This window comes from Pempheris klunzingeri, chromosome 8 (genome assembly GCF_042242105.1).
Source record: "Pempheris klunzingeri isolate RE-2024b chromosome 8, fPemKlu1.hap1, whole genome shotgun sequence".
NCBI classification, from domain to species: Eukaryota; Metazoa; Chordata; class Actinopteri; order Acropomatiformes; family Pempheridae; genus Pempheris; species Pempheris klunzingeri.
In genome coordinates, this window is record NC_092019.1 from 14,993,887 (window position 1) to 15,015,890 (window position 22,004).

The 22,004-nt window shown below is 40.5% G+C and overlaps 1 protein-coding gene across 1 annotated transcript; it reads left to right on the forward strand.

Annotated features, from left to right (window-relative positions):
• The first annotated feature begins 16,694 nt into the window (after positions 1–16,694).
• On the forward strand, positions 16,695–21,796 carry glipr2l (GLI pathogenesis-related 2, like). Its single transcript, XM_070836152.1, has 5 exons — positions 16,695–17,099; positions 17,741–17,849; positions 19,331–19,434; positions 19,901–19,978; positions 21,072–21,796. Exons 1-5 carry the CDS (start codon positions 17,087–17,089, stop codon positions 21,230–21,232), a joined length of 465 nt encoding a protein of 154 aa, XP_070692253.1. The 5' UTR covers positions 16,695–17,086; the 3' UTR covers positions 21,233–21,796.
• The last annotated feature ends 208 nt before the right edge of the window (positions 21,797–22,004 follow it).

Here is a 22,004-nt window from a genome sequence, read left to right on the forward strand (position 1 = left end):
GGAAACCTACATAGGTTAGGACATAAAGGAAATACATATATAAAAACCACAACTCTGTCTACTACTCTCTGAGTAGCACAGTGTGAGACAGATTTTTTAATTGTAGTTTGTCTGATGTCAGCTGCTCAAAGGCAAGATAATAACAACTTTAGGCATTTACACAGAATAAAACCAAAGCAGTGAAAACAAAATTAAATCTTAAACCAGTGCCCTAGATTAAGTGCAGAGTAAAACTCTGGTAGTTCAGACACAACTGGTACTAGCTGACAGTTTACTCATTGCAGCTGTGAAGCAAGAGCACAGAGTTCTCTACAAACATGCTATCTCGACCAGGTCACAGTTTGTAAACACAATGTGCTCCCAACCCCCTCCTTTCTTCCCATGCAAATCCTCCTTTATATGACCATGAAATTCACATGCCTTACCAAGTGCATAATTACTTTTACATGTGTGCAAAACAAATAACACGCGTTTTTATTAGCTGGGGTCATGTACCGTGCACTTGGAGTGAAAGAACCCAATCCTTTGAATCATTCACTGATATGGTGGTCAGTAAAGGCACTCTGTGATTCATGTGAGGAGGCAAACCCACCAATTACAGTCTAATCTGCACTCTTGTGTTGCCCCTATGAGTAATTAATGTTCTTAGCTTTGTAACTGAAGTTGGCCTCTGAGTGCAGCCCCCCTTATTTTCTCAGAGGTCCAGAATAGCTCCAGTGTTCAGGGTTGAGGTGAGCCGCAGGCCTAGTGACCTGTCCTGCACTGTAATTACTCCCTCTGCTGTGGTGCCTCACTAACTGGCTAGCGTGTGTTTGTCTGTCTGAGTGTGTGTGTGTGTCTACATGGAATACAAATATAACAGTATTTTACTAGGGCGCACACACACACACACATACACAAGATAATGTAATGAAATTTGTCGCTGATCTGGTTTCTTGGGCAGTAATTAGCCTGAGACCTTAACAGCAATTAATCTGCTGTTTGGTAAACAATTACTTGCTTCCTCATCCTCCCACATGATCCTAAAGCCTAAAGGAAAGTGATGCTCATGAGATGGGGGGTCAGACTTAATAAACAAAAAAAACGTCTGCTTTGCTACATTAGATGAGAATAAAGGCAAACAAAAGCATGGCTGATAAAATAAGGGTTAAAGTTTAATATAAATCTAGCAAGTCAGTGTTATTTAAGCGCTCTGTGTCGGGGGGTTATTTTTCCCCACATCTAGTGGTCAGTTATAGCAGACCCAGAGTTCTTTACCCTCTGAAGCCAAGCTTGGAGATAAACCAGTAACAGTCCAGGCACTGAAGAACAGAGCTCGACCTCAGTGAGTTGCAGTCAAGTACTTGTGAGCTACACACTAAACAATCAAGTCTTGAACATTGTGGGTGGTTTTCTGATGATCAAAACAAAACTGAATGGAAGCAGCAATCACATATCAAATGTCAAGTCTGGAAAAAAGGCACTCTCAGGCAAGGGTGATGATTGGACCGTCCAGTATTCCCAAGCTACAGCCATTAGCATGATTGGCTTTACACTGAGCAGTATCTGATTGTCTAAGCAAAACACATGGTGCATTAGAGCCACAAGTCTATGCTAATGAATTCTGTTGCATGACATGAGGCCCACTGATGCATCCTGCTTTCTAGATCATTACACTATATAACCAAAATGGTTGATTTTTGAATGTAATGTGTTGTATTTGGTAAAGTGCTATTTTTAAAGCAGTTCTATTGAATATATAATTGTGACCATGGTGGAATTTAGACCTTAGAGAGCTGAGGATAAGGAAGGAAAAAGTGATGTAAGTTATGCAGTGATGGGGTTATCGGAGCAGATGCTCCCCAGGTAATGGATTATCAGATACATGAATAACTGTAGCAATTATTCAGTGGAGAGCATGGTCAGGGGGCATGAATTATTAATAATCTACAGTGGAAAGATTTGTTGCAGAGTGTGATTTGATGTCAAAAAGAAAGAGGGAGATGGTATAGACTGGGGGTGGGTGTGTTAAAAGTCCTGCTAGATAATGGTTGCACAGTACTGCAGGGGCTTGGTTGGTAGAGGTAGTTGGATCAGAGGTGTGACCAAGCCAAGAAGCTGAGGTGCTGCCAGGCAAAACAGGAGACCGAGAAACATCCTGGTCTGAGGCCAATGTTTGATACAGTGACTTTTCCCTCTTTTCGCTTCACCTCCCTTACACGACAATCTGATGTTTGTGTTTTCCTTGAGGCACACAGTGTCCTCATATAAGCCCCCTCAGCTATCTTTTTGAGGTTATGTTTTGGGTTCGCAGGCCATGACCTGACACAGCAAGAAAGGCCACGTCTAAAAACAGCTTTTTTTAAAGGCAGAAATATGAGAGGGCCTGGCTGAAAAATAACCCACATGTGCTCTTATAATTTGCTTAGAAAATGGCAAGGTTGTCAAAGCCCTTTTTGTTTTGTAGAGCATTTAAATGAGTAACAGAAGACAATAAAGTCCAGCAGGCTCTTTGGCAGCCAATGACATCCTTAGTGAAACTTATTTTGGCTTTGGACAGAACACAGAACAGTGTTGCAAGCTGTGCTTTCCCCCTCTCTGTCCCTCTCTCTCTCTCTCTCTCTCTCTCTCTCTCTCTCTCTCTCTCTCTCTCTCTCTCTCTCTGTGTGATCATTGTAGAGATTTACAGGGAAATCTCCCTACTGACCCCTACTGCACTGGTGCTCAATGAGTGGCTTGTAAAGTTAATGGGTCAGATCCAATCTTTCCTTGTAACACACTTCACTCCACACGCACACACACGCTCACACACTCACACATCTTCCTCACTCTCTTTCTGTCTCTTACAATTCAGAGCAGCATCAGGACATGGTCTCAGCTTTATAGGGACTCTAATCACAGTGGTTATAAAGCCTGACTAAATGACTGAGCAGTAGGTCTGTGGTAACACTGATGCATGTAACATTACAAGGACACACATTCTTATTAGCACATATAATTTGGTGAAATCACGTAATGCCCTGCATAGAGTTGCAAAGTAGAAGAATCTATTTTGAGCCTGATTGCAGGCTTAAAAGTCCTATTCATTTTTCCCGTAGACAGTGTTACGTGATCAGCAGTTGGAACACATTTACAGCTTAAATCGGTAAAGAACTTTACAGATTCAATCATCAGTGCAAAAGATGAACAACTGCGTTAGAAATGTCTGTCTTGATAAAATGTCACAAAATGCCCATCCTTCATCAGCCATTCACTACACACAGCAGTCCATCTCCATTGTTCTCTGCCAGATTGTTTGAGTTGACATGTTCATCATGTCTTTCCTGTAGTCTGTTAATATGAAACCTGAAAAGTTGTTGCCTGCCCTCTTTTGACCTGCCTGAGTATTGAACTTTGGATTCCTGCCAGGTCCTTTTTGGACATGTTTAACTGTTTTGGACTGGCCTCCCAGTTTTGACCCTTGCCTGACTTATTTCATTAAGCCTGTGTACCTCAATCTTTGCAATAAAATCACTGGACTGTTTCAGCTCTGCCTCAGTTGTCTGCATTTGGGTCCTGTCCCCTGTATACTTGTTGCCTTACTTGCACCAGCCGTTTCATAAAAAGCTGAAGGTACAAGCGTGTATACATAAAAACTTAAGTAGGCCTATAGTTGAAATTAATATATCCATACATTAAAACAGATAGATCTGCACACCAAATAGCTCATAACACCACAGGGAGTAAAATCCTTTTAACAGGAGCTATTTGGTGTGCAGATCTATTATAACATTTTTGTTTGATCCAGCACCCATCCTAGTGGACACTGAGAGATGTGTGGATTTTCTTTACAACACTGTCTCCTAGAAGTCATGTTTTACATTAGTAAACTGTTTTCATAATTACATTGCTGTGAAAAAAAAGCATAATTGCTGCTTGGATTATGTTCAGAGACAACATTTTCATGAGTGTATGAAACACTCCTTTTATGTACCATGCTGGGCTCGCAGGGAGGTGGTCGGTAGGAGTGGATGGTGGACATACAAAGAGCACTTGACACCAGAATCCAGAGTGCACATCCAGACTCCTGTCTGTGGTTCAGACAACAAAAGAACTTTTGTTTTGTTAAGGAAAAGATTGTGATTATAGTTCAGGATAATAGAAAATCTCATGTTCAAAGTGCTGCTGACTATTTCTGTATTAAAAAAAGACCATTATCTTTCTCTAACATCAACTAAGTGCTGCCAGTACCTAAACATAGCCATAAAAAAACAAGGCTGTAGTCACCACAGGTGGATACTATTTTACAAGACTGGATATTTTGGCAGGAAACAAATGAATTACTTGTCACTGAACATTTTATACATTTGCAACCTACCAGGTACGCTAATTAAAAGCATTTCCTTATTTTGTTTATAGAAAATGGAATTCAGTCAACATTTCCCTCAAAACATATCTTGTGTAGGGAATTTGCTGTATATAAATTGTATTTCTAAGAGACAGATTTTTTTATGGTTTCAGGTAAAGTTTAGTAGTATGACATTTGCATTTGCTTGCATTTAAGCAAAAACAATGTGGTTACCCAACTTGAAATATTTGACATGCAGGTCAAAAAGTATGATTTCAGTGTTTACAATACAATGTGTAACACAAACGTACTTTTAGTCTGTGTGTTAATTTGAAATAAATTCAGTAACTGTGGCACCATGTTTTGTTCAAAGTGAACAACAAAGCTGATTCGCACCTGCACTGACGGATGCTTCTGACTGACCAATGCAACAGAAGTCTGCCATTGAAATATAATGGACAAATCATGATTTTACATTTTGCACTTCCATAAACAATACACCTCCAACAATACTCCAATACACCACAAACAAGCAGCTCCTCTCACTTTACAACTTATATAGTTGTAAAGTGAGAGGAGCTGCCCAAAATCAGGCCTAGGCCTAATGAGAAACAAAAACTGAAAGCATCAGTGTGGGCGGAGGGAAAAACACTAACACTAACTATGTAGTTACCGCAACATTTGCCTATAATATGTACAATATATATACATATATGTCAAGTGTTAACTTTTGTCTTTTTATGCAAGGTTAAAATAAGTTTGACGGAGAATTTGCTGAATGTCTGCCTACTCACAAACTCATATACACTACTCACAAAAAGTTAGGGATATTCGGCTTTCGGGTGAAATTTCAGGATGAACCTAAAATGCATTCTAACCTTTCCAGGTGAACTTAATGTGACCTTCTCTAAACTTTTGAATGCACATGTCCAACTGTTCAGTGTTTCAGTGCTTTTTGCACAAGTTGCTGTTCTCTAACAAGAAGCTTAACAGCAAAATTCACAACAGGTTTGATCCATGAATCGACCAATACATTTCCTGCTTCAGTTAGAATTGGTATTTAAACAGTCCTCCTCATCATGCTGTTCACATTCTGACATCATGAGACCAAGACGACACCTAACTATTGATCAACAGCACCTCGCCATTGCGAGGCTTCAAACAGGAAGTCCTCAGACGGAAGTTTTCACTGAGCTTAGAGGGTCACAGAGTGTCATTACTTTCATGATATAATATCAATGTAGCATTCACTTTTTACATTTTCCATAAATTTCACCTGAAAGTCGAATATCCCTAACTTTTTGTGAGTAGTGTATGTACAGTATCTGCAGAACTGATATTTTGAGGCATGGCTCTGACCTCATCACTCTCTGCTAAGATATTTTTCAAAGGCCGTAAATGCACTTCTTTTACAATTAGTTTCTTATTATGAGCAATGGGATCTGATTATGCAACCCAGTTATTTCTCATGAGAGATTTCTTGATTTCTTTCTCTTTTGAGAGTTTGAAGTGGCCGGTACTCAGGTCAGAAAAAGTTATACTTATGTGCACTAATCAGGATTTAGCAACATTTCACACACATCGTCCTGATGAATCAGATTAGTTGAGTTTTTGAGTGTTTAACTTTTCATAGATAACTAGTGATGTGCTTTAACTTTAAAACTTACTGTTTTAAATAATGTGGCTTTCAAAATCCAAAAGCCACATCAGCTACAGTATATGTAGGATCATCAGTGTGTCAGTTACCATATGACCACTACACTAGACACCTCCAAGCCCCTGAGAGGCCTATCTATCTTGTGAAAGCACTGTGGTCCTGCACCAGTTGATTAAATGCAGTAGTGCAGCACAAGTTGCAATCTTAGCCATAAAGCAGCAGCACTGGCAGACAAGAAGAGTGGGCTTCAGGGCTTCTGACAGCATAAATACACCACCTTATTACAAAGGCTCTGTTGGACATTGGACAGCGAGCGCAACTCAAATGTGTCTGTCTGAATTAGCTGTGCAGGCTTTATTCCATATAAGCAATTTATGATTTACTCTTTGTATTACCCAATACCTGCTGAAAATAGAATTGTACTCATTTCTATAGTTCACAAAAAAAAAGAAATGAAAACAAGAAATGAAACCAAATTGAAAGCAGCACGCTTTCCTCAGCACTTTTGTACAGAGGATGTGGATGAATCATCATGTTTCAGGGACTCAACTCTTAAAGCCAAATGACCAGAAAGAAGATATTAACTAAAACTACTGAATGCATACTGAAAACTAAAATTTGAATTAAAATTTTGTAAATGATATATGTGATGAAGAATCCCAATCCTCTGCTTAATTCAGCAGTGCACAGCATACATCTTCCATGCACCTAGGGGACATTACAGACTTCAGTGAGCTGTAGAGGTAAAACTTCACCTCCATGTCTACTCAAATATGCCCTCCCTTCTTGTCTTTAATCACTCCATTCACTGCTTTTCTGTGGTTTTTTTTCCTCTCCATTTTATTCCAGATTCCACTCCCTCTCATCCCGTGCAACATCAAATCCCACTCTGGAACAGAAGTCCTCATGGTAGTGAATATATAATTCATCTCCATGACCACACATTGCTGAATATTTCACTCTGACAGTCATGTATAATTATAGTTGACTCTGTGTCAAACTGTCACTCCAGTGTCCCGTTTCTGGTAGTTTTCCACACAACCCTTCAGGCCTCAAAAAACTATTTTCTTGGCAGTGTGGGCTACCTTTTTTGTCTTTGAGGCAGTGGATTGCTCAATTACTGTCAATCGTTGACTGGCAAACCACCATTCACACCTGGTACTGCCGCCAATAAAATGCATAACGACTTACAATTACTGGCTAAAATTGTGTTGCAGGAAGCAGACATCCACAGAATGCATACTGTGGTGTTTAGGAAATGAGATAAAGCAAGCAGTAACGATCCTCACGAGGGTGGTAATGAGACTTAATGGGAGTTAATGGGGTTACAGTGATCAGGAGTGCAGAGAGACCCCAGGTTAATACAGCTACTAACAGGACAGAGACTGAGTATACACGCACACATAGGTAATATAAAGGCATATCTCTGTGCTCGTGCAGTTGCCTGAAATCGTTAGATCGCTGTAACTATCCTCAGTTTAAGAATTATACATGAGCCTTCTGTGCGGATATGGAAGGTTTCTGTCTTTGATTCTCTTGCCCTATGCTGCTGTTAGGGTTATACAAGCAGTGTGTGTCTGTGTGCCTGTTTGAGACAGTGTGTTCTTTCAAGTCTTCTGTGCTTAGCAGCAGTTAATGAGATCAGGGTGAGTGTTACCTGTGAGGAGACTTTGATGAAATATGTTCAGAAAGGAAGGGGGGGTCGTAGAGAATGAGATGGGAGGAGAGAGCCAGGAGGAGTGAGGAGGAAAGAAAGTGTCACGGTGTGTGTGTGTGTGTGTGAAGGTAGGGGTGGAGGGGGTGATATATAGAGATGGCTTGAAGAAAATAGAGAGGATATAGAGGGGATAATGGTGAAAAAGAGAGGGAGCAGGAGCAGGAAAAGCGACAGAAGCGAGGAAAAGTGACGGAGAGCAGAAGGGGGGACATTCATTTTTAATCGAGAGGAAGTCGGCTTCACTGAAAAGAGAGAGGCAGATAGATGAAGCCCATTCAGTTACACCCATTCGTGCACGCACACCCACACATCACAATACAGACACACCTGTGAACACGTTCACAGACACCTTTAGCAAGCAAACACACACGTTCACAGCACAGCTAATAGTAAATGATGTTTGGTCTGTTTAGCTTTGTGTGTTTTGAGTGGATTGCACTGAAATTTTATAAAACCCACAAGGGAGTATTTGGATTAAAGTTTTTCCTTCATCATAATCAGACTCAAATCCTCCTTTTTAACTCTAATACTTTAATTCTAATTACTCCACATAGGCTTCAGTGAGCTGAAGACTGGGAGCGTCTTTATCCCTTGGGAGAGAAAGAGGAAGAGACAAAGGCAGACAGACAGAGACTGAAAGAGAGGAGAAAAACAGAACATATAAAAACTAAGTTGAAAGTAAAAAGAGGAAGGTAGACCTAAACGAGTGAGGATAACAGCACAATTTCTCTGATGGCTAGCTTTAAAATGGCTAGTTTTCTAAATGACGGGAGGACAAGCACACAGGGCTCTACCAACAGAGCTAAAGGCACATTTTATTTCACGAGACACTTGGCAGCAAAATTACAAACATGCCACTTAAAAACCAGCAGGTTGGGTTACAGAGGCCAACCACTGAACAAAAGCTTGTCTGTGCAAACCTTGCTAAACAACAATGATCTGTACAGCTGAGGCACAGACCTGCCATATTAATGTTAACTGTTGACAAAGCACCCAAGTTTTAAATGTTTATGTCTTAAAGTACATAACAAAATGATCTCTCGTTCTTTGCCCAATTTCACTCCTACTGTACTCCTGCGTAGATTTTGTGCTTTTTTTTTTGCAGTTTTTTAGCAGCTCTGTTAAAGCTTTTTTTTCCTGCCATATTGATGGCATATGTCATGTCCCATGAGGGCATAGTTGTCTCTGCCAAAGAGAAACAATTTAGCACAACAATAAGTCTTGGTCCAAAAAGGTGTGAGGCAGAAGAAAAAAGTGTGTTTTTTTCTGTGTACCGTCTAATTATGAAACTTTATTTTTAATGAGTACTGGCAAAACATAAAACTGAACAGAATTTAATCTATATTTGATAGAAATTTTTTAAGTTGTGTTTATGTGGGTTTGCCACTATTGCAACATCCTCCCACACCCAAAGGAAGTTTTCTTTTTTTTTTCTTTTGCTGTCTTTTTTTCACAATTTTTTTTTTCACTAAATGGCCCACACTTGTCCCACTGGTGCCTGAAATGGGAAAACATATGCTGCATACCTATCACATTTACAGCTATGTCTCGGGAACCTTTAGCAGCTACAACATTCAAATGATTACACGTAGGTACTGTCGACCTGTACAGAACACAGACAGATGCTCTGCAGGATCTAACAACACTTTACTGACCACTGGCCCAATGGGATTCGAGTTCAAACGAGACCTGAGCATTAAAACGAAACAGGAAGGATGTTTCATTTTCCCCAAAGGGCTCTCTCTCTCTCCCTCGCTCACTCATTCCCTAGTGTTATCTCTATCTTTCTCCACATTGGCCGCTTTCATCCGGCTCCCAGAGCCGAGGAGATACACAACACACAGAGGGAGAAACACACACAGACACACAGAAGTTAAAAAACACACACAGAGAAGAGGTGGAAGCACATACCAAAGAGAAATGCGCACACACACACACTCACACATACAGGTGTATATATATACAGACACAGTGGGCCCTATTTCAGGATGCTGTCAGCAGGGGGACAGAGGCTAGAGGAAACACAGGATGAATTCTCCTCTGCCTCATTCCATCACGGTGCCATGACACCCCTATTTACCTCCCCCATCTATCTCCACACTGACTGTCTACCACCTTGTCTTGCCTGTGTGTGGATCTGCTTCTGTGTGTGCATGCATAAATGTGCATGTGTGTTGTGTGGGTATATCTGTGCATGTGCGAGCGTAAGTGTTCACAGTGATGGAGCGAGGTGAGGTGGACACCGTATATTGTGCTCTTTGGTGTTAGAACATGCTGTGCAGCCCATCAGCGTTTCACAGAATCCCTGTGTTGTGTTTAGATGGTTGAAACACTGTCACTCTGTCCCATAGCAGACACTCTGGAAGTTTCTTCACTAAAGTTTACAGCGGTGCCAGTCTCGAGGTTTCCCAAGCAATCTCTGATTCCCCCTTTACTCTGTTTCAGTTTTATTTTCCTTGTCATCTTTTTAGGCTCGCAAGCATTCCTCTCCCGTCCTCATCCGATGGCTTTGCTTCACACCCCATATGTCCTCCTGCAAATGTGAGAGAGCCACTTTCATTGGGGGGAACGAAAGTGTTCTATCCAATTCCCCAACCTCATTTTGGCTCTGAGAGAAATGGTCCCTTTCTTTATGTCTGTCACACATGTACACACACACGCGCGCACACACACACACACACGTAAATGGTCCCTACCGTGTTACTCCCCACAGCTATGGTCATGCATTTTCGCTTCATATTAATTTTTTTGTTTGTTCTCTCTGGCCTTCTATGATCCATGACCACAAATAGAGAGAGCACACACAGTGAGATCAAATAAAATGATATTAGCAGTACAGACATGCAGTATTGAGCTGTCCAGTGGCTTTATACCATGCTGAAATACGAGCTCACACTTCTGGAGGGAAATGTTTGTGCCCTTTTGTGTCCATCTATCTATCTATCTATCTATAGATATATCTATATAGATATATCTGTATTTATATCAGGATCCTAACGTATACAATCATACGTACAATACAGATCTATAGAAAATGGCCGTACTATGGTGTAAAGAAATCCCACTGCAGTAGCCTTGCATAATTGTCTCCAATTATCAGTTTGAGCCATCTGTGAAAGGCAAGCCTTTGTTTGAGAGGTGGTTGAGTGCATATGTCAGAGATCAAATCCTGCCAGATATGATTACAATTCTTGTGTAAACGACTTCAGGAAGCTGTTAATGGAACAACTTTATTCATTCACTCTCTCTACCTACTTAATTCTATTCAGTGCCAGTTTACAGCGTTCAGCAGAGTGAAGCATAGATACAGCTTCACATGTACTGATTAAGATCAACATGCTAAGATATTTCATTAAATGCGCGGTGATGCATGTTTGAAAGTCAACTCTGCTCAGAGGTTACTGTTTTCATCATTAAATATTCATCAACACATGATATTCAAATACCTCAAGGACATATGTATGAATTTCCAAAAAGTGCTTACTTGCTGTAATGTGGTTTAAGCTGCAATTCCTGCTGGGTTTGCAGCACTTGATTTGATTAAATTCAGTGCACAAACTCAGTTCATCACATTCACTCTGTGTTCATATGACAAGGCTTACATGAGGCTATACGTTCTTGAATGTGCATTGATACTGGTGAATGCAACAGACTGGCGGTGACCACTGGCAAAAAATATTTTACCCATCCCCATCTCTGTATTCGTCAGTAGTTGATGACTGCATTTTGTGTGTGTGTGTGTGTGTGTGTGTGTGTGTGTGTGTGTGTGTGTAAGAGAGAGAGAGAAAGAAAGAGAGAGAGAGTGTGTGTGTGTGTGTGTGTGTGTGTGTGTGTGTGTGTGTGTGTGTGAGTGTGGTTGACAGTCTGCTGATGGGCTGACACATTATTTCCAGACTGCCTACCCTCCTGTATTGTCTCACCAGAGCAATGGAGTCCTCCTCAGCATGGTAAACAGTGCACACCTAGACAAAGGCACCCACGCACCACACACACACACACACACACATACACACACACAGACACAAACATCCATATTCACAAGCACAATCATGCTTACAATTTATGTTATAACAGTTAACGTTATTATGCATTGACCCAAAACAGCAGTTTAGAGTTCCCGAGGCAAGGTCAGAAAATATTACTTATCAATACAAACAAACAAAAATAAGCCGAAGAGGCACCATGCAGAAATACTAAATTAGCTCGCTGCCCAGTCCAACCACAAAAACTGTCCCAGATGCTGAGGAAAGCGCCACCAGGGCTCATGCATAATGCTCAAGGGTGGTTAGTTATTTTCAGAAGCAATAATTAGCATCCATAGTGTCAAGATTTCTCCGTGGCTCTGCAAATAACAATTTGTATGACAACTATTAAACGGCATTAAATCTGCTTGAAGAGCTTATTAGATATACTACTTGGACATAGCAATTTAAATTTGAATATACGTAATGCAGTGTGAGAAAGAAGGAAAAGCAGAAGAAACAGGCAACAGACTCAAATGTAAGCCAGGATTATAGGGCCTGTGTATACAACCAGAGCAAAAAGATATATGGACATTATGTACAAATGGGTGGAAGAGTGCAAGGAAATTTTAAAATGCTTTCATTTCCTCAGCATTTTCTTGCAGGTTTCAAAGAAGAATGTACTTTGGTACAAATTATGGGGAAAATATTGACGTTGGAAGACTGGGAAAATTATCCAGGTAGGGTTAGTTGTGTTGAGTTGCTTATTTCAGGGGGAATTGTTTTGAGAGAAATGCTCCTTTAAACCAAAGTAAATAGGCACTCTCCATTTAGTACTAAAATCCATATTTCTTTCCAGGAACCTCTCTATGTCTTTACACTAACATACCAGTTCTTTTTTTTAAAAAAGAAATTATTGTAAACCTTGAAATAAATTGCTGCTGACAGTTCTTCTAGAGAGAAGGAGAGGGCATTGACTCTGTCAGAGAGTAACTCATTTGCCCTCGCATGAATGCATTGAAACCTACAGTATGTTGTGAGACAGCCCTCAAAACATAACATGTCAATCAATGTCAAGGTCAAACAATGCCCGTACTGTTACCAGCGCTGAGATCCCACATCATTAGTCTTTTACTTTCACTTTTACTCTTGTTTGTTCTCCTCTCTTCTCTTGTCAGTGCAGGGTACGGTTCAGCATACTTTATGTGAACATGCATAAATGCAAGCTTGCATGAGTGTGTGTCTTTGGGTGTGTGTATGTGTCTCTATATTAGAATGAGGATGTGAGGATAATTTAATTATGGACCAGATAGAGAGGGTTACTGGGGTTAATATCTTGCATGCACTTTGCTCCTCTCCGGACACAGTAATTGCTTTAAGCACATTAGGAACTTTATTGACTGCGATGGCCTTTTAAGACATTACATTTCTGCTGCTTAGTGTCAGACAGGAGTCTTCCAGCTCTGCTTACTGTCTCTGTCTCCCTCTATCTCTGTCTTTCCTCCTCACCCTCCCAGCTTGGCCTCTGCTCGCCTTGTCACTCTCTCCTCTCTGCATGTGACTCCTTGTCTGTATCTGCTTAATTGAAGGCTCTGTAAATATGATGAGATTTGTATAGTGCCTCATCCGTTGAGGCTGCTTGATGAGGTTTGATTGGCAGGTGATTAACTCCTCTTAACCCGCAGAATCATTTGTCCTCGGTGGAACAGTTACACTAATGACACCATAAAAGGCTTCTTGATGTGTCAAATTCTGCCGCAGAGCTCTGGAGGGAGAGCTTCCAACAACTTCTTCGAGAAAGTACAGCCCCCTCACTTCTCTTTCTCTCAGCTGAGATCAATCCTCTCAACACCCCCTCAGTAGATCTCTCCATTTTTAGTCAACTAGACCTCTTAATGAGGATGGAGGTGAATGGTAGGAGTTATTAAAAAGTCCTCACCTTCCTCGTGGGAACACTAAAGAGAAATTATATGCAACTAAGTGCACTTACAGCCCCAGTAAGAGTTATTTCACATTCATGTTGCCATAAATCCACATTCACTTCAGTCATGACAGGAGTGGAAAATTATTTCTGGCCCAGAAAGAATTTGGTGTTCCTTTCTTTTTATAAGAGATCGGCTGGAGGATTTTCATTAGGGGCTTCAGGTGAGGGAAAAATGAAAATTACAGATTGGAGGGAAGGAGCAAGAGGATGAGAGGCAGAGAGAAAGTGATGGGGAGTAGAGGAGAATCGAAAGAACGATGTCGCAGCTGACAGGGAGGGGAGCCAAGCAATAAGTACAGCAGATATAGCCAATGTGCAGAGATAAATGATGTAATATCTGCATGGATCGATGTCTGTACTGTCCCTCTAAAAGGGGCTCTCTCTATAAATCACATCACCATCCCTCCTACTACGTGTGCATGCGCACGCACTCAAATACACACATTCATACCACAGATACACACAAATACACACACTCCACTGCTATCTCAATTAGTATGAATTAAGATGTATGGCTGTAAAGTCTCAGTGTCTCTAGACCACTATGTAAATGTCTTCCTCCAGCTGTCCCATCCCATCACTATGCAGATGGTTGGAGGAGGCAAGGAGGAAATCAATTTGTTAAGATAGCACTATTCAGCTAATGTGAAATCAAGTGGCTTGACTTTTCACATGAATCCCATCATGTCCACTCATATTATGAAACTAAGATGTCATTAGTTGCACTTAGTGTGACTGATACTCCAACCACCTCCTTGTTCGGTGTCTTTGCTTACAGTCCCACCTTGTGGCAAATCAGGTAATTACACTTAAAGGGACCACAAAGTAACTGGAACACCTCACAATGGAAAACCTTCGTCCTGCTTTAAAAACTAATGTCAGCTTATAATGTTTGTTTCTTTTTACTGAAATGGAGTGGATTAACATCAGTGGTTGACCCCACAGGAAAAAAAAAACCCAGCTAGACCTTTATGTCAGACCCATTTGCCCCTTGTATAATAATTAGAATCTGGTAGCTTTGCTCAGTGTTGGATTACTATTAGATGTGTTTTTGGTCCAGAGTGGCACATGTGTTATCTGACATAATTGTAATCTGTGTACCCATTTTAAATGATGATTCATGAATTAGTGTTGCTGAATTTTAGAAAAGACACCTCCCCTTAGATCTGACAGCTGCCAGAAAAACAAGATGAAAAGAAGATGGAAGCTGTTGAGCTGTTTATTACTGCAGTAGCCCAGCGTACATAGACAGAAAATTGTGCTAATATATTTACTGTGTTTATGAAACTCTATGTTCAAGAAATGTATGTATATATGTATATATACTGTATATGTTATATATAGGCTGATAGGCTGACATGATGTCTCAGAATCTCTCCACACATTCAGTTTGCCAATAATAATGAAAAATAATTCAAAAGACAGTGGCTTCTTTTTTGTAGGGTTTTTTTAAGTTGCTGTATGATGACTTGAGAAGTCACATTAAAAAGTTGACACATATACTGCAAACTGGCATTCAGCTTAATGTGATTCATTCATGAAGCTCTCTTTGGAATTATGACTTAATGTACAATATTCATAGCATGGATTGCTGCAAGATAGCAGATTCATAAACTGTGGCAAGGGGAAAAGACCCAACAAAAAGAGTTTACAGCCATGCCAGACAGGCTACACACCAGTGGTTTGAGCTAAATGCTAACGCTAGCAGCTGGTGACATGCTCCCAATGATGTGCTAATGTTTAGCATATAATGTTTACCATGTTTAGCATTTAGTTTAATGTGTTAGCTTTCCAACACTGGATAATTAGCATTAATCACAAAGTGTAGATGAGGATGAACTTTGTGATTAATTTCCTAAGTCTGTCATAATAAATCAATATTGAATATTGGACAAATTTGAATTCGGACCAGACAATGGCGCTAGAGGAAAAATCAAGGCAACACTAAAGTAGGTAGGATTCATCCTCATCATAAATATCTGTAGAGAATCTCTTGATCTTCTGCAGTAACTGATATTAACACAGTGACTGTGTGTGTGTGTGTGTGTGTGTGTGTGTGTGTGTGTGTGTGTGTGTTGGTTGATATATTCAAGCCTATAAAAGTGTGGATAAACTCACATTCACAGCTGGGAGATTAGCAATAAAGCCTTGGCATTCTAGTTTTACACATTAAGGAGCTTCATCAGAGCACTTTGGTGCTGGCGCTACAAAGCCCTATTGATTTAGAGGGTGTAAGAAAAGGGCGTTTTTCTTAAGAATGAATTCTTTATGCAAGTTGTTGCATGTACAGGAAGTGGAGAGACAATTTCAGAAGCTGAGTTATGAAATGCACAGTAAAATATGAGGTAATCCATTTTAGGTTCTGTTGCACACCAATCCTGGTTTTGTTAAAGCAGATGTCATTTCTTTTTTAAATGATAGATATCCCAGTTTGGAAATACCATTAAAGCACAAAACATAGCATATGTCATACAGACAAAACAAATAGTGGAAACCTTTTCTGCAGCATGATGAATGATTCTTCTGCCTCCCCCTGTGTGTCATCTGCAGCAGGCAAATTGTTCACTCATTGGTTTTTCATCCAGAATGGAGGAAAAAGAATCACTCATTCAGAATTGGGTGTGTTGGAGGTAGTTTATTGATCTACTGATTTGATTTACTGAAGAAACTGAAAGATGGAGGTGGGAAGTCCCCCATAAACTTTTTCTATGACAGAAGCTATCATGTTCAGGGAAAGTGAAAGTGTTTTGAAAAAGTGAGATGTGCCAGCTCAGAAATAGCAGTGAGCATCGTGTACAGTATGCACCCTGAGGCCTTTCTCAGTTTGTATTCAGTGGCACATTATCTATAGCGAAACGCTGAATCATGACAGTGTGGAGTGTGAGAAAAGCCACTGTCCCGGTTACAGTCGCTACGAGTAACATTGGCACCAAGTTGCAGAATACAAGAATCTCAGAGCCTTATAAGGGCATGCGTCTCACAAAGATGATGTCACCAATGACAGCAGGGCCCCCTTTTTCATTTATAGGAATGTAAAGAGACAGAGTGGGTGTGTGCTTCTCTGAGCCATAAAGATAGGCACAGGGCATGCAGATAGGAGGGCGTGTGGCCTCAAGAGAGACAGGCATGTTAAGTTAAATGAGGCGAAACAAAACTTGAGGAAGGAGCACATTGTGTAATGACCCTTACACACAGATACACAGCTAAACGGAACCTGGCACAACTGCTGAGAGCTTGAGATGGAATGAGAGTTAACTGGAGGTAATAAAAGCATTAGCAGCTGTTTCAAAGCATCAGCGTTAGATAGACAGCATTAAAGGAGGAGCGGGAGAGGGAGCAAGCAACAGAGAAAGAGGCAGAGACAAAGAGAGCAGGAAGAAAAAACAACACAGAGGAGAGGCTGCTTTCGTTCAGTATAAGCGTGTAACTTATTTTCCTGAAGGCGTCCTGTGTCAGCACCATGGGAAAGTCAGGTAAGTGGAAACTGAGGACTTTAACTTTGATTGCATCAATTCGGCCTGAGTTAGAATCTTGCCCCCTAAAACTGTGTGTGTGTGTGTGTGTGTGTGTGTGTGTGTGTGTGTGTGATTGCTTGTTTACTGTAAGTGTTTATGAGATATGCTATCTTTGAGTAATAGGACAAAGGATGTGGAAACTTTGCCAAGGAAATTATTAATTTGTTTTCCTCTTTATAGTGCCTCTAGTGAGATTTCAGAACAGCTTTTACTGATCTTTAGTTAAGAATAGTCTCGCAGCATGCTGAGTAGATGCTGGCTTTTAGGCAGCATTGGCGTTTGCATTGTCTGTGTGTGGCTATTTCAATGCCCCTATTGTGTGAGCACTCGAGAGACTGTGGGGCTTATGAAAAGGCAAAGGCCAGTGAGTGATAGGCACCAAGCAGAGGGGGGATGATGTGGATGACGTTTTCTACTACTCATCAACAGTCATCGAGTTACACTCACAGTCTGTGGTCAGTCAGTCTTCAAGTGGTGAGACTCGAGTTTGTATGCTCATTCATGTACGAATGCTCATGTTGCATCATCACGTGTCCTTTGCCAGATTTGTCTCACTGGCTCCCTAACCCTCCTCCTTCTCTGTCCTGTCTGTCTCTCAGCCTCAAAGCTGTTTGCTGAAGAGGTGCTGCAGTGCCACAATGAGTACAGGAGGAAGCATCAGGCTCCTCCACTGAAGCTGAGCAGCAAGTTGAGCAGAGAGGCTGCCCGGTGGGTTAATGCACACACAAATCAAATTAGAAACCTAATTAGCAAGGACTATGTAAACCAAACTGCTCTGGATAACAGTGAGAGTTCCGGCCTGGACTGTCAAATGAAATTACTACAAAATATAATATCGTATAGAGGGTTGTTTCCATCGTGATTATAAGTTATGGTGACAATTTGTTGCCAATAATTGCAGCTACTTTAATCTTTCAAATTAAGTTTGAATGAAACATAATTCAGACTTTTCCAGACTTTTTATATCATTATTGCCAAATAAAGAGACTTTATTCTGTAGTCCAATTCATCAGGCATGTTTGATGATGCAGTAACAGCAACACTGAGCTGCTAAACAGCCATTAATTTCCTGGTACCTGATATGGAAATGTACAGTGACATTGAAAGTACAAAAACTCTGTTCGGGAAAAGTCCTTAATTGATTTTGGTGTGTTAAACTATATTTTAAAAGTAGAGCTGTAGGTCATAACTTTAATCATAAACAGTATACACCTGTTAATGTGGTTGTCTTTTAAATACGGTATATACTGTTATTATCCATGATGGTAAATATTAGAGCAATAGAGTTTGTAGATAATTTACCATTTAAAGCTCAGCACAGTTCATTGGAACATGATTATTGGTGCTTTTACCTCTGCCTCTGTGTCAGCTGACGTTTGTAAAGGCACTCACCAGGAGGGAGCTTCAGGCATCGTTCACCCATTTACAGCTGCATGTCTTTGGAGCTATTTGAAATTAGAATTTAGATTCATAATGTAATCCGATAAAAAAGTTACAAAACTCATTGGACTTGCAAGTTTGAGTTTGTCTTGTCATACAGAAAGTGTCATTAACTCTAGTGATTAGGGACCCCCCTGGCATTTATCATCTGTGGTTTATCCACACTGTGAGTCACAGAGGTCACATGACTGTCAGCACAGACAGGAAAATATAAGATGTTGATCCGTGTCCCTGTAGGAGCTCCCGGATTTTAATTATTATATTTAATTTTAGTGAGTAAATGCAAATGAGTACATTCTGTCACTACATTAACACCATGTTGATGAAAACCTGTAGGTTATTACACACAGCTTTGTCAGTGTACTTTAGAAATTTACAACATGTAATTAGTCCATAAATATATTTTTTGGCCCCCAGTTGATCTTTTAAGCAGTAATAAAATGAACCCAATTACCAAAAGCAGTTATTTCGGGGAAGTGGTTTCTGAGCCTAATTTGCATATTTACACCAGATTACACCTCTGAGAGTTTTTTACTGTTTACCTTGGGGAGTGGAGGACCGCACAGTGCAACAAGCTCTTAAAAACTGAGACTTCTGGGAAGGCTAAATCTTAAGAAGCGATGAGCTTTAAAGTACACAACACTCACAGTGGCAATCTCTCCAGTGCAGGAGTGGATTTTGTTGTAGGATTCATGGTGGAGAAGACAGTTTCAGCAGTTAAATTTTTCTTTGTCTCTGTTATGTTACAGTTATGCTGAAAGTCTGGCCAGCACCCGCATCCTGAAGCACAGCGTGGAGTCCAGTAGAGGGAGCTGTGGAGAGAACCTGGCATGGGCCTCCTATGACCAGTCAGGTACATAATACAGGCATACATACACTCTATTCATAAACTGCCTGAATTTCTTTTGTATATATGACCTCCTTGTTATGCTCCTGAGAAACTTATATACATATATAAGATTTGATAAGATGCATCCTTCCATAGATAAAACAGTTTAGTCTATGGGGCTTAAAGTGGATTGAATTTCCCTGAAAGTGAACAGCTGGGATCTAGTTCCCCTCCACTTCGCATTGTGTTTGAGAGCCTAGACACCATGACTCACTGCAGAAATATGTCAGCGTGGAGCAGTGTGATTCATGAAACATCTACAGTGCTGCACTGGGTGACAAAAAGGGCAGCATTATTAACAACATGAGCCCAAAAGGGATTTATAGCTCCAGGGTGCAGTCTTCTCACATTGCAGTCATTCTGATCAATAAGAACGACACAAAACGACTGATTCGATTGCCCTGTGACACTTTGTCCCATGCACGTGCAGGAAAGGATGTGGCAGACCGCTGGTATGATGAAGTGAAACAGTACAACTTCAACCATCCTGGATTCTCCTCTGGCACTGGTGAGGTTTACACACACACACACACACTCTCTCCTTTCATGTCAAACGACCTCTGACCGACACTATAACAGCAACAAGCTGGACAAAACGACAGAACTCAATACGAGGATAGTCAAGTAAACATTAGAGATTTCCCAATATTGGTCTTGATTGGTCGAAAAATTTATCAGCAATTATTTTGATGATTAATCATCTTTTTAAAAAATGCCAAAAAAAAGTTGTGATTCTCTGATGATAAATATGATGGTGAATATAGTTGGCTTTTGTACTGTTGGCTGGATAAAACAAGCAGCTTTAATATTAGGCTTTTTGAAATTGTGAATAGCGTTTTTTTCCTATTTCCTGACACTTAAAACTGCAGAAATAGAATAGAATAATCCATAAATTAATCAATTTACTCAAAATAATAATTTATGGAATAATGATTTTGTGTTACTCTATCTAAAAGAAATAAATATTATTTTTCCCTGACACATAATGTCAACCATATTCCTTCTCTTACATCTTCTTGTCTCATTTAATACCTCCATATCCGTCTTTTCACGGCATATATCTCAATGTATCAATTTCTTGCTCTGTTTCTCTTTGTCATTCTCCGTTTACTCGTTGTCAGTTTCCCTGTCTCAGTGTGATGTTTACCCAGGCATGACCAAGGTCGTTGTTATTCCTGTGCTGATGTCACACCTCACTCAGTCAGTGTGTGACTGTCTGACTCAGTGACCAGCCATGGGGAAACTGAGGGGAAATCACAGTCCTCTGTATCACTCCTCAGCCCACATGTCATTTCCAGCATGCCCTAATTCCTCCAGATGGTTTCCCAAAGCTGCAGACTGTGTTTAACTTAATCACACGTAAAGTAGATCATTCTTAGTATTTCAGCACAGTGATTCACACCGATTCATATAAAGTTGTCTGACAGAGGAAGAAAGGAAGAAAGTGGACAGAACGAAAGCAGTGACTTGGGACTGATGAGTGAAGGAGGAATTAAGTAAATATTTGGAGGAACTGAAGTCTGTGTGCATTCAGCTTCGGCCATGTCCTAACAGTCTCTCTTTTCTCAGTTTTCTTGTTTCTCATTTCATTCACCATCTAGGCCATTTCACTGCAATGGTGTGGAAGAGCAGCAAAAAGCTGGGGGTCGGTAAGGCCACTGCATCCGATGGTTCTTCCTTCGTGGTGGCCAGATACTTCCCAGCCGGGAATATCACTAACCAGGGACACTTCGAGAACAACGTCCTCCCAGTCAAATCCTAACCATGTGAATGATTCCCCAACACTTGACTCAAGCCCAAAGGCATCCAGTTCGCTGTCTAGGAGAGTTTGAAGTTATCTGTCTGCACTGATATGGGGGATACTCAGGAGAGCACCACTTATTGCCTAATAGAGAAACACATTACTCCAGTATCCTTTTTGGATTTCAAAAGAAGAAATGCACTCGGGCTTAAAAGCCTACGTGTGTAATTTGAAAACGGACCCGTGTATGATGCTGTGTTTTGAACGAGAGAAGCTGTCTGACATTGCTAACAAGACATTTTCAGTTACCATATGGAGCATATAATGTTATTTTTATAGGCGTTTTCATTGCCTGTGACAGTATTTCATCCATTAATGCCAATACTTTCATATTTTCACACACTGAAATACATCATAGCCTCACATCTGTATTTGTGTAAGAATGTGGAGTCGGATGCGGATGACTCAACATGCTTGGTCTGAGTTTGTGTTATTGCTACTACCTGTCAAAGCAGAACCCTTCCATCCCAGGTATGTGTTTTGTACTCTAATCAGTTTTGTACAATAAAGTTGATAGATTGTCAATACTTTTGGCATCTGTTTGTGCATGCTTGTGTCATCTGTATTGTGTGACATAAGAGTGTGAGGAACAAACGAAAATTAGCTTACTCTTATAATGACACGTCCACTTTTTTTAAGAAAATGTGACTGGCACAGAGCTGGCAAACGGTAACTCTGTGTAGTAAGATTAACATAGTAACATTTTGACAATATTAGCAGCTATATGTAAACT